The 14,411-nt window shown below is 36.5% G+C and overlaps 1 protein-coding gene across 3 annotated transcripts in view; it reads left to right on the forward strand.

The window, feature by feature from the left end:
• The first annotated feature begins 2,166 nt into the window (after positions 1–2,166).
• The window catches only part of ACTR3B (actin related protein 3B), a 97,087-nt gene continuing 84,842 nt past the window's right edge, over positions 2,167–14,411 (forward strand). For all 3 annotated transcript variants that reach the window (XR_003567213.1, XM_027841041.1, XM_027841042.1), the window contains exon 1: positions 2,167–2,248. Coding sequence is in view for 2 of the 3 variants with exons in the window: in XM_027841041.1 (XP_027696842.1) it covers positions 2,205–2,248 (44 nt within the window). In the remaining variant the exon portion in view is untranslated. The remainder of the gene's footprint in view (positions 2,249–14,411) is intronic.

Raw genomic sequence — 14,411 nt, forward strand, 5'->3', positions numbered from 1 at the left:
AGAGAGAGAGAGAGAGAGAGAGAGAGAGAGAGAGAGAGAGAGAGGGAAGTGGAGAATGGAGTGAGGAGGGTGAGGAATGAAAGTAGGGGACTGGAGGACATAGTCCTACCCCAGATGGTACAGAAGGTTTTTGACTTGTTGGGAAGGACAGGAGTGAGGACACAGATAGTCAGGCACTATAGTGACACCTAGGGGCTAAATACATGTTTGCATGTGTATCTCTATATAGCATGGAGACATATATACACACACATGCAACTCACACATATACATATGTGCACACATGTATATGCATGTGAATCATAGAACATTATGATTTCTAAGGATTCAAATTTGTGTGTATAACTAATTAAATGATTGTGTGCAAAATTGTCATAAAATACACCATCAAATAGATGTATGACTAGGAAAGGAGGTCAGTGGTTAATATAGTAATATAGTAATGTAATAGTTAATATAGTAAGTAATATAGTATTTGAACATATGCTAAGGGATCAGCCTCTAGCATATTAGGTGAATCCCTGTAGAAAATCTGTATGACTTCAACAAAAGTTGCACAAAATGAGAAGGCATTAATGAGTTACGATGGACACTTTTGGAGGGAGTACAGAAATGGATGACTTCAGAGAGCCATTCATTATTAATATTGTTATAACATTAATTTAGTACTCATACTCTGCTGAACACTCATGTCACGTGGCAGTACTCTTATAGGAATAACCTACATACTCCTTCATGGTACTTGGAACAAATGTGAAGTGGGCAAGGTTGGTTTTTGGCAACCCTCTAAGCCTTTCCTGATGGAACTAAGCTGCCTCACATGTAACATAGACATGCAAAGGAAATGTGCTGTTATGATGAACTTTTGGTGTGAGAATTTTCCAAAGTATGTAGCAGTTAAATGACTTGCTAAGGGGCACTTAGCTATTGCACAGGGTGGAATTTGATGCTATGTCTTCCTCACCTAAGCCCAGCATTTTATGTACCATTTTCCTGGGGAGCATCATGTATTAATTTGAATTCACCATCAAAACAGTCAGGAATCTCAGAGATTATCTAGCTAGTCTAAGCCCCTAATTTTACAGTTGAGGAAACCTTAGCGTACTGAGTTGGTGACTTAGAAGTCACTTAGCCAATAAGTGGTAGGACATATTCATGCTCAGCCAGATATCTCCTTTGTCCAGTTCTTTTTTTCCTACACTGCTTTTCCTTCAGAAAGACTTCAAAAACAATCTTTTTTTTGGGGATGGTGGGGGTGGGGGTTAGGACCCATGATTTCATAAGTGAATTCCCAGTGTAGAAACTCCCAGCAGAGATGCAGATTGTCAACTCAAGTAGTTTAATCTTAGGCTTTTTATTCACTGAGAAACGAGATGACTTGCCTGTGGTCAGTCAACACACTTTTTATTAAGTACTTACTTACAATGTGACAGGCACTGGGTTAAGCCCTGGAGAGAGAAAAGGTAGTAACATGGGCCCTCCTCTTGACATCAGATTGGAATTGGGGGGACAACATGTAAACACCTATGTCCATTCAAGATATATACAGCGTAAATGGGAGGTCACAAAACTAGCACATGTTACAGGCAGGGCTTGAACTCAGGTATCTCTGATTTCAAGGCAGAGCCTCTTCTTACATCATCCTACGTCAAAAAGAGGTATTAAGGGTGGCAATACATAGGAGGCTTTGGTGGGTATATTTTGGGGGCAAATGTCAATGTTTTTTGATGAGTGAAACATAGACCCTGAAACAAAAGCTATCTTCATTACTATAAGTACCCATCTTTCCCAAGAATGAAACCAGTAGAGGAAAGCTACGGGCAAAGAGCCCTCCATGCCCTCAACGAAGATGGCTGTGGTAGCTTCACGCGGGGCCCCACCTCCAGGCGGCGAAGGGGGGAGGGGGCGGAGTGAGGCGTCACGTGGTGCCGGCGCGAGCTGGACGCATCCAGGCTCCCGTGCGGCCTCGCCTGTGGGTGCGCGAGGCAGCTTGGGGTGCTCGGCCCTGGGGGGAAGGGAGGGAAGGGGGCGGGCAGAGGAGAGGAGCGAGCCGAGGCCGGCGGCGGGCGGGGAGGCCGTCGGCCGAGGGGAGGCTGTGCTTGCCGCCGGAGCGTGCCGGGGATCCCCGCAGAGGTAGGAGCGGCGCCTGCGGTCGGTTCCCCGGCTGCGGGGCGAGGTGCGTGCGGTGACAGCGCCTGCCGAGCATGGCGAGCTACCTGCCTCCCTGCGTGGTGGACTGTGGCACCGGGTAAGAGCCGCTCGTCCTCGCCCATCCTCGCCCCCGCCTCTCCCCCGGCCTTCCCTGCGCTCTCTATGTCCCTCACCTCGCCGTTCTCCCTTCGCTGGGCGCCACCCTTCCCTTGCCCTTCGCCCCAGCTCCGCAGCCTGAGGCGTCAGGTGAGTGGGAAGGACCCTCACCTCCCCGCGTTCACCCTCGCTCCCTCCATCCCATCCCATCACTGTCTCCATTCCCTTTTCATTCCCATCCCCATCCTCGTGCCCACCTCTCTCCCATCCTCCACCCTCATTCCCCATCTCTCAACCCTTAATCTCCATTCGCATTCCCAGCTCTCTTTCCATCCTCATCCCCTCCTCTCTCCCCCATGCCTCAGCCTCATTTCCCACCCTCTAGCTAGCCCCTATACCTGATCCTCCATCTTCATTCCCATGCCCACCTTCCTCTCATCCCTACCCGCATCTTCATCTGTATTTCCATCTTTATCCCCACCTCTGCCCCATCCCCATTTCATTTCTACTTCTTTTGTACCCCCATCCTCATCCTCACCTCCCTGTCGACCTCATCACTGCCTTTCTTTCATCTTCTACGCTCCTCCTCTAACCCCCAAACTTTATCCCTGTCCCCATCTCCACCTCCATTACCATTCCCATTTCCATCCAGGCTAGTCTTAGACCTTCCAGTTACCTAAACGCGTGAGGAAGAATAAGAGTATCTTTTCTCTCTCCCACAATTTTGTATCTTCCTCCCTTTCACCCAGGAACTTAATTATTTCTCCCCTACTCCTCAAAATCCAATACTTAAATATGCCATTCAAGGCTTTATTCATGTGGCCACTGAAAATGGGCATTCACTGGACCACGTGGAGAGAAAAAAATGTATCAGGTCGGAAATGTAGTGAGATAGTAACCAATTTAACCATGCCTGCATTGTATCCCTTCTCCCACCTCTTAATGGATCAAATAGTAGGATTAAAAAGGGGATTCTTAACCTGGAATCTGTGAACTTAATATTTTAATGACTGGTTTTCAATAAAATTGGATTCCTTTGTAATCTTATGTATTCATTTTATGCATTTAAAAACATTATTCTGAGAAGGGATTCATGGATTTCACTAAACTGCTGAAGTGGTCCATGACACAAAAAAGGTTAAGAGCCTGTGGAATAAAGAGACCTTGTCTTTTAGCCTCATTCTTTTCTCATCTTGGTACATGGTGAGAAGGTGCTGGATTTGTAATCAGTGAACCTGAGTTAGAATTCTAGCTCTGGTACTTACTGCCCCTTTGACCTTGGAAAGTCATTATTCTCCCTAGACCTCAGTTTCTTCATCTGCAAATTTTGGGGGTGTTGTACTACAGCTCCAAAGTTCTTTCCAACCCCCAAACCAAATGATGCATCACTAGTGCTATTCATTCATTGGTTATGAAAAATGTTCCTGTTATCATTGCATTGTTTTTCATTTACTGGCCTTAGTCTTCATTAGGCAGTGTGAATCGCTACTGTTTATGTTACTTCTGTCCCTTATCTTCCCCCTCCCTTATGGACCAAGTTGCAGTTTCTGCTTCTTCCATGTCACTAAAGGCATCTTGGGTAGAATGATTGTCTAAACCTAATCTAACTCCAGGACCCTAAATAGATTTAGTGCTGGAAGAGTTCTTGGAGGTCATCTAATTAAATCCTTCCTTTTGTAGGTGAAGAGACTGAAGGTGAAGTGACTTAGTTAAGGTCACACAGGTAATAGTGGTAGAGTTGGGATTTGAATGCAGATTTTGACTCCAAATTCAGCATTCTTTCCACTGTATCACACCTTTTTCCTGATGATTTCTGCCCACTACTCTTCCAATGATAAATATATCAAGCTGTTCCCTACTCTTTCTCCCCCCGTTCCCCCTCCCCCCCATTACCTCATTATTCGGTTCCAGTATTAAAACAACATACTTTAACTTATTCTGGTCCAATACTAAAACCACACACTCTAAAAGGTTAGTTGTTTCAGAGCTCCTATGTTAGGTTTATTTAAAACACTTATGGGGACCTTAAAATGTAGTGGGTGAAAATGACATATTCCATTTTTGGGAAAGTCTACATTTGTGAAACCTCTTTTTTTATTAGAGTTTTTTTTTAAACTTTCAGTGTGATTGCTTCTCCTAAAATAGTACTGGTAAGACGATTCTATATTTGAGTTCATAAGAACTCAACTCATTTGAATTCTGAGGAATTCATGCGCTTTCAGTTGCCTGAGCTAGTCTACTTTAGACAGATGATGATAGTGATGAGGTGCTCAAAGTAAATTCTTATCTCTTGATTTTATATATATATATTATATATATATATTTATGTATAGATATACATTATATATACACACACATACAGATATTCAAATATAAATATATTCAACTTACCAAGCCTATATATATAGGCTTGGTAATTGAAAATTCTAGCTTATATTCTTACATGTGAATGAGGCATGTAACAAAATAGCCTGGTATTAAACATTTAAAAGACTTTAAAGAAGTTTTTAATAATTTTTGCTGCAAAATATCAGCATAGTTTTCACAGCCTTGATTCCTTTTGCTTTTGATTATCTTTCAACTTTGTGGGGATATGTCTTTTATAAAATTTTCAACAGTTTATTTCACTCTGATCATACTTTCCCTTAGATTTAGAAATTAGTGCTTGTGTTTATGTTTTCTGTGCTAACAGTTATCCCTGAAATGTAGTGTATTGGGAATTTTTGTAGGTTTTTATTCAGAAGCTAATTTGGCGTGCAAAACACAAGCCTGGGTCATTGTTGTTAAAGCTCCTGGGAAGAAATTGTTGGCTTCCTCTTTCTTTTATTTTCCCTTGGAATCTTGTTTTCCTTACTGGAGATCAGAGTGAAAGAGTGAAGACTATAGAAAAAGGTCTTTAAAATAACAATTTAGCATCTGTTTTTGAGAATTTTGATTTTATTTTTGGATTTGTAATACTTGTTTCATCATAAACCATTTCTGGTTAGACCTTTCATGTCTTAATTTCTTGATAACTTGAGTATCCACTTCCAATTTTTTTAGTAGAGATAAAGTAAATTATCAACATTTGAATTTTTTTGGGGGGCAAATGCATGTCACCATCAGAGAAATAGTTTCTATTTAATTGCTTCATATTCCCAAACTATGCTGCTCACTTTTGGCTTTTTTGGGAAAAAAGAATTAAGAAGATGTGAAGATGTGATCTGTGCTGTTTCAATGAATAAATAAAGCTATTTCTGATGTAGTTATTATTTCCAGTGCTCAGAAGTAATAATGTTGTCAGTTTTCCCAGAAAGTTTGAAAGTGATACACTGCTCTGGTAACCATTGTGGGGTTTTATGAATTCCCATCCAACATTATATTTCCCAAGTGACTAAAACTTTTTAACTTTTCTAGGATGAATGAGTTTTATTTGAACCTTGCATTTGTTTCACTTTATTTGGTATGGCAACTTGACCTTTTCCCAGCCTTTGAGTTCAAGAATAAAATATTGTTTTCCTGTACCTTACATAGGTTGTATAGAGGACAATTAATTGAATGAGAGCAATGATAAACAAGAGCTATGGCTATATGAATATATGTATTAGAGTTCAGATGTTTCTCAAGTTTCTTTTCAGCCCATCATCAATATCAGTGATATAAATGTTTTTTATATAAATGTAAATTCTTATTTAACACTAGAAGGAATTTAAGACTGCCCGAAGGACCAATCTATATGTCAGTTGATGCAGTGCATTTTTTTTAATCCATAAGGCAAAGAAAATAGAGATAGAATGAAAATTTTTTATTTCAAAGTAAAATTATAATTACATTTTTATATCACTTGACTCTTCTGATGCTTCTAGTGTTAATGACTATATCAGAATGGCTAGTTGTTCCTTGATTCATTTCCCCTGAAATATTGGGTGATTAATTTATTTTTTGAATCTATCAATAAAACAAGGAAAGTTTTCTTTTATTGACCTTGATTGGTAGGTGTCATTGAAACCATATTAAAGAAGTTACACTTCAGTTTCTGAACAGTAATTATTTGAGCTCACTTCAAGTTACCTTCTGCTTAAAGCACTTGGTTGTGGGAGGCATTCCAGTTCTGTATAAATGTCGAGTTGACAGCAGTCAGAATAATCCACCTGACATTGCAGAATTAAAGAATCAACATGTTACTGCTGTAGAAAAAGGTTGTTAAAATATTGGAGAAAATGAATTAGAGGTTACTATTAACACCTTTCAAACCAGTGCCAGACTGTTTGAATGCGGGCCTAATATAGTTTTATATACATGTTGACATTGTTTCCATATCTGTTGCTTTTACCTTCTTTAATTCTGGAAGTGGATTTAAAGATGAGAAGGCATGAAACTTAGCAGTCCTAAATGGTAGTTTTTTGGCACCTTACAAATGTGGATCTTTAGTTCATTTTGCATGTTATCCATATTTTGCACATTTTTATGTGGACACTGGAAGCTATGGATTTTTTTTTTCCTGTTTCTTTTCCTTGATTTTGTTGGTTCTGAACTTTTCGGTGTTTGTACAGTTTTATTCCTGTGTGGTAGTTACAGTTTATGGTAGGGGTTCTTAACCTTTTTTTGTGTTATGAACTCCTTTCTGATGAGGTTGATGAACTCTTTCTCAGAATAATGTTTTAAAATTCATAAAATAAAATATGTAGAATTAGAAATGACATCGAAATTATATTAAAATAGTTATCAAAAATTTTTTTTAAAAGTTCACAGATCCCAGGTTTAGAACCTGTGGTTTATGGATTTAGATTGGTGGCTATAAATAGTTTTCTGTCTCTCCTCTCTCTTTCTCTGTCTCAGTGTCTCTAACTGGCCCCCTTCCCTCCCCCCAGATTAAAACCCTTTTGATTAGATTTAAAAGTCAATGCTATCTTACTGGCCTTTATTAGATGCATGCTATCCCAGGATAGGAGTTAGTCATTCCTTTTTTTTTAGCTATGGTCTTGAAATCCATATCCCATTCTCATACTCCATCTTCCTAAGGAGATGTTGACTTTGAGATGATCCTTTTGCTTCTGAAGCTCTTGCTTTTGATGGACAGCAATGATGAAAATCCGCTTTATGTTCCCATGTTTCTTACCCGACACTATAATTTTTAGCAATACTTTCTGGATTCTTTCTGGCAGAACCAATTGTGCCATGTCAATTATTAGAAATATATAGTAGTAATTTGCTTTGACATATCTTGAGGAGTTCCCTGTTACTTATGGATATGTCCCCCCAAGAAGGCAACATTTTGTTATCTTGTTGACACATAGTTACCTCAATCCCCCTAAATTTGGAGTCACCAACTATCTCTACAAATCTCCTCTTCATTTGACTCTTATTGTGTAATTTCATACTGAACAATTTCTGTGGACCCACATCATCATTCCTTAGAGAACAAGCACCTTTTTTGCATGGAACTTGCCTCTTTGACGGTAATCTTATATCCATTTTTTAGCCTCAAATGTCCCAGAGTCCTTTTTTTCCCCATTCCTTTCCCCTTTGTGTGATTTCATTTCACACTCAATCTTTCTGATGCCAGTTAGGATTTTTCCTACGTGTGTGTGTGTGTGTGTGTCTGTCTGTCTGTGTCTGTGTAAAGAAAACTTCATTCTGATTACCTGGATGGTGGAAAGGTGTTCTACTGTCATTACTGACTCACCTACCTGTGTCTTGCCTTGTTGAAATCTTTATATGGAAATGGTCTCTGCATGAGGATATTCTTGAAAACATGAGAAAATAATAGGTAGGTTTTTGAAGATGATTTTCTGTAGCAGACCATATCTCTACAATCACACAACTCACCCACAAGTGTAGAAAATATGAGATCTTGCTTTGTCTGTTTTTAGTTGCTTTAAAAAAATTCAAGGTAAAACAAAGTAGAGCTCTAAAGCCTTATGTGCAGCAAATTATCTCCTGTGCCATAGAGATAATTATTTTTCTTCATTGAGTCCCTGAACAGTAATAAAGTGAGGCTTATAGGATTCATTATGCTTACCAAAGCTATTCATTGATATTATTGAAGATGTCTTGTACAGAGTCCAAATAAAGAAGAATTCCTTATCACTGTGAAAGTTCTTCAAATAATCCTGTTCACAGATGACTTCATGTTAATTGCTTTAAGCCCTTGAAATAACTCCAAGCTCTTCTTCAATAATATCCATAATTATTCAGAAGAAACTGGTTTAATATTTCAAATCGGAGAAAACAAAGTGAATATAAACACATTTTTGTAGACCATGAAATGTGGTAAGATAGTACACTGAGTTACTCCATGACTAGATAAAATGAGATATAATTTTAGGGTAATGATTGCAGTATTTAGAACTAGTAGAAAACTTAAAAGTTACCTCATCTAACCTTGTTTTATAGATGAGAAAGGTGAGGCCCTGAGGTGCTAAATGATTTTCCCGAGTTCTCAAATTTTTCCCAAGTTGTAAGTAACAGAGTTAGAATTTGAACTGAGTTTTCTGTCTCCAAATTCATTATTCTTTCTACCACTACTTGTTGCTTCCTCCATATATCTTATCCTGGAGCTGCAGATAAACAGTCTGCTGGATCCAGAGTTGGATAAAGCTAGGAGGAAATTGTGCTAGATCACATTTAGGGACCTACATTGTGCTTTCTAAGCAAAACTTCTAAGCAAAAATCTGTATTGAAACTCTTGTTAGAGATAAAATTCAAGCAATATAAAGGATTAGTGTAGTGACCCATGCTCAGAAACCTGGTAATAAAATCATTAATAAAAACTGCAGGGAAAACTGGATAGTTGGATTGGAAAAAATGGGTTTGGATTCATATCTTCTACCGTACTCTACACAATTATATTTCACAGAACATTTTAAATAATGGTTGCAATAGTAGATAAGTCATAGATGACCATATAAATAACCTAAATATTTTTAAATCATAAAAATGGAAAGGGAAATAATATATTTTTTCTCAACTGTGAAAAGACAAAGTGTTTTTATCAATCAAAAATAGGAATCATTGGAGACAATATTTAATTTTGATTACATAAATAAAAATCATGTGTTTAAAATTGAAAGAAAAGAAATTTGCTGGGAAAAATATTTGGAATAAATTTATCAAATAACTAGAATCCATAAATAACTAATGCACATTGCCTAGGTGTATAGATTTAAAATTAGAAGGGACTTTAGAAGTCATCAATTCCAAACCCCTCATTTTACAGATGAGGAAACTGAGGACCAGAGAAGTTAAGTGATTACTCAAGGTCACACAGGTGAAGAGCTGGGATATGAACTCAAGTACCATGCCTTTTCTCCTGTATCATGATAGGGATCTGTGAGACTAGTAATACATATTCCTTGGTGGAACAGTGATTGAAGGACACAATTTATGATGAAAGATATACAGACTACTAATAACTATATAAAAAGATATGCAAACTTTCTAATCTGATGAATGCAATTCAATACAACCTTAAGATGTTGCCTTAATACTAAAACTGCCAAAATTATTAAGGAAGAATTATAAAACCCAATGTTATGGGGGCTACAGGGAAACAGGTACTTTAATAAATTGTTGGTGTAACTATAGACTGCTACAAATTTTGTAAAGCAATAGATAGTGCCACAAAACATTTTAACCTTGGCCTGTTGATTCCATTTCTAGGACTCTATCCAAAAACAAAAAAAGGGGTGAGACAAACACTTATCTGTATTCAAGTGTTCATAGCTTCATTATTTGTAATAGCAAAATATTAAAAACAACCTATGTGTCCAAAATTTGAAGAATGGCAAAATAAAGTATGGCTGCTTTCTAAAGCAGAAATCCATATTAGGTGCTGTTAGACATGATAAACATAAAAAATCCAAAGAATTCTTTGTTGTTGAGATTTTACATAGGCATGAATATTTGCAATAAGTTAAAAATCTGGTAATCCTTTTTGATCCAATGATTCTATTGTTTAAAATACCATAAAAAAGAAAGAAGAACATGTTCTAGTCTGAATCTGATTCAGGTCAGTCCCCTGGTAGTTTATGTTCAATATTGGAACAGATTGAGACACTGAAAAGTCATTCAACAATTAACCATAGCAGAAAGATATTCAACAAAGATATGTAGGCATCAAGGAGACCCCAGCTGATTCAGCTGGATGAAGCTCCTCTGCCTATGAGTTTACCGTGGTGATCTGCCAACCAAGCGCTAGAAGGTACCTGGAGTCCTTGTGGCATTTTTTTTTTTTTATTCAGATGACCAGGAAGTGAGATCAACAGCCCAGGCCTATAGTCCCCTGAGCCAGTTTAGCTTCAAGGATAGATTTAATGCTTATTGAGAAAAAAAAAACAGCCTAGATTTCATGGGAGAGAGGGGTTAGGATTTTTTCCACCACAGGAGCAACGTAGATAAAAATGTTCGTGGCTGTCCTATTTATAATAGTGAAAAAGGAAACAGTCTAAATATCCAGCATTTAGAAAAAGGTTGAATAAATTATGGTATAATAATGTAATAGAATATTATAGTATCATAAATAGTGATAAAACATGAGGGATAGAAGGAAATAAAAAGTGAGATCAATAAAACCAGAATTCTATACACATTATCTATAACTGTGTATTTTATGGAATAATGGAGAAAATGTTGGAGGTAGTTAAACTTCAGATCCACCCAGAAGGGGAGCACACAAAATGTTTTGTTTACTTATTAATTCATTTGGTTCTACCTTGTTAAATGCAAAAGTATCAAGTGTTTGTTAGTTGATGGTTATTAATTTTATTAAGTTAAAAAAAAAAGGATTTCAGATTGCCTGACGTGCAAGAGAAAGATATAATGAATGGTGGCTCTAAGTAAGCTGTGGCATATTACTAATGATGACTTTTGTTAAGAAAGGATAAAAAGGATGTATCAAAGACAAGTATAACTGGAAAAGGAGGCAGACCAATTTTAATAGCAAAGATAAAGTTGACAGACAGTCCCATTGCTACACTGGTACCACTCAGATTTAAAAAAAAAACAGGACAAACATCTTCTGCAGTCCCTAATTTGCTTCAGAGCATTTGAGTGGATCCTTTTTTGAAAATTTACTGATGACCCAGACAAGGAGAACTTCTTATGAGGAGGAATTTTAGTTTGTGCTGGTAGAATTACCTAATACCAATGATGTCACAGGTATATCTGAGCATCAAAATGAAGTTCTCTCTGCATTACTTTCATTTAGTTTCTCATTAGTGGTTTTAGTTTTCAGTTAATAGATATGATTGTAATATGTTAGTTTTCTTGTGTGGCCCACAATTCCCTTCTTGCTTGTTCTGCCAATCTCCTTCCTTTCCTTGGTCTAACAAAACTGTTGAAAATAATGCTTTTTAAAAGTTTGTAAGGTTTGATTTGTGAGAAATAAAACTAATCTTGTTTTGACTGTTTTAACTAGTCCGACAAAACTGTTGCAAATACTTTTAAGTTTGTGAATAGCTGTCTGAGAAATAAAATTAACCTTGAAAATCCATTTAGTATACATAACTCCTTTTTGAAAGTCTTGAAAGCATTGCTTGAACAGTTTCTCAGTCAGCTTTGCCACATTGCTATATGCTACTTCATCATACATTTTTAGTATTTTTATGATTTTGATTGCAGTGAGTCTCATTTTCTTGAAAGAATCAGTTTTGTAGGTCCTATAATCAGAACTTTGGAAAATTTTGCAAATATATTAATGTCTCAAAATTGAAACTTCCATCCTCTATGTAGTAACTAAATCACAGCATTGGCATCTTTATCTTGAAAATAGTAATTAAAAATCAACTATTTTAGCCGTTACTTTTGTTCTTTGAAATATAATAGCTACAGAGGAGTTTAGTTCAAATATATTTAAAGATTTTGAAGGAAAAAAACACTTGAATATTCATAACAGAGGCTTAGTAAGGAAACAGTCTTTTTGAAAAAAAAACTTTGAAAACTTCACACTTAGATAGGACTATCTGATGAGAGCTTTCTGTGTAATCTAAGGCGGTAAATGGTTCCTTAACTTCTCTTTGGCTTAGAATTGTAATGTTTTAGCAATTTTTCTGTGGCAGACATAATTGTTTACTAGTATATAACACGTGGCTACATATTTAATTTTAATGCAACTCCAGAAATCTTTCATTCCTACAGCTGTGAAAAAAATAATGATTAGTAGTAACTAAGTTCCATTGTGAGTCCTACTTACACAGTTGCCCTGTCCCTAACAAGTTCTTGAGTGGATTTTTTTTTAAATAAAGGGAATAATTCTAAATGTACTAAGAGGATTTTGTCATTGAAAGTAATCTTGTGTCTGAATTTTTTTGTAAAGCAAATACATCAAATTTATCTTTTTGAAAAACCTGGATTTTAACATATGGGGACTACAAAAGCAAAAGTTTTATTAAATTATACAGACAGTTGCTTAATATGTACAAGGCTTTATGTTAGGCAGTGGGATATACAAAGATGAAACTAGACATGAACTCTGTCTTTAAGAAATTTGCAATCTGTCTGAGGCTTACAGGCAATCATGACTAGGAACCATTGCTGAAATTAATTTATTTTCTTTTCCTGAATTTTCTCTTTCCTTCCAAAATCTTCACCCATCCAGACCCTGATCCATATGACTTGTTACACAAAAAACTTAACCAAATTATCCTTGTAAGGTCTATGACTCCTTAAATACCTCACGACCCAGGACTTTTTAGTTATAATAGCTTTAGTTACAACTCACCCACTCGCTGCAAACTGTCTTTTAATCTCCTAACAATCTTGTACTGTGATTATTACATGGGTATCACTGCTTCTTTTACTAGCTTTCATTCTCTTAATATATTTAAGTAACTACTTACAATTTTTGTGTCTTTTATAAGAATTGGCATTCTTGTTTAGCCTGCCAAATTTCTAGTTTGTACCTGACGTGTTATATAGTTTTAGAGCTTTCCTCTTCTTACTTGAGCCGTCATTCAGTTTTTTGGAAGAGTACTCTCTCTTTCCTTCTCTCCTTAACAAAGTCCTTTTGACTTGGTTATCCCTTTTCTTTTGAATAGTGAGAATAAGTAGGTTGTAACACATTACTTTTAAAAAAAACCTTTTATTTTTCAGTTTTGAATTATTTATCTTCTTCCCCCCCAGTTGAGAAGGCAAGAAAAACAAAATCCATTACATATATGTATAACTATGCAAAATAACTTCTTGCATTAGCTATGTCTAAAACAAAAAATAAAGGAAAGGACAGAAGAAAATATGCTCCAGTCTGCAATCTGAGTCTATTAGCCCTCCACTTGGAGGTAGACTAGCATGTTTCATTATGAGTCCTTTGGAACTGTGGTTGGTCAGTATTATTAAGTCTTTCATAGCTGATTATCTTTACAATGTTGCTGTTATTGTATAAATTATTCTCCTAGTTCTGTTCATTTTACTTTGCATCAGTTCATACAAGTCTTCCCTGGTTTAACTGAAACCATCCCCTTCATTATTTCTTACAGTGCATGATAGTGTTTTGTCACATTCATGTACCATAACTTGTTTAGCCATTTCCCAGGTGATGGACATACCCTCTGTTTCCAGGTCTTTGCCATTACAAAAAGAGCTGCTATAAAAATTTTTGTACATATGGGTCCTTTTTGTCTTTCATTTATTTCTTTAGGGATTTAGACCTAGGAGCTTGGTCAAATATTATGCACAGTTTTATAGCTTTTTGTGCATAGTTCCAAATTGTTTTCCAGAATGGTTGAAGCAATTCATAGTTGTACCAGCAGTGCATTTAGTGTATCTGTTTTCCCCATGTACTCTAACATTTTTCATCTTTGTTTTTTGTCATCTTAGCCAACCTAATGGGTATTAGTGTTTTAACTTATATTTCTCTCATTATTAGTGATTTAGAACATTTTTTCACATGACTATTTATAACTTGTATTTCTTCTCTGAAAACTCTATTCATATTCTTTGATCATTTATTAGTGGATGGAATGGCTCTCATTCTTATAAATTTGACTCAGTTCCTTATATATTTTAGAAATGAAACCTTTATTTAAGAAGTTTGCTGCAAAGATTGTGTCTTACATGAATGGAAAAGAAGGTGGTCTCAGCATGTAATAAGAACATGGGATAACATAGTCAATATAACATAACATAGTCAACATTCTATTGATAGCCATCCAATGTCAAGCCATCTAAAGGAAGGATCCCAGCTTACA

This window comes from Vombatus ursinus, unplaced genomic scaffold (assembly GCF_900497805.2).
Source record: "Vombatus ursinus unplaced genomic scaffold, bare-nosed wombat genome assembly UNPS02014852.1, whole genome shotgun sequence".
NCBI classification, from domain to species: domain Eukaryota; kingdom Metazoa; phylum Chordata; class Mammalia; order Diprotodontia; family Vombatidae; genus Vombatus; species Vombatus ursinus.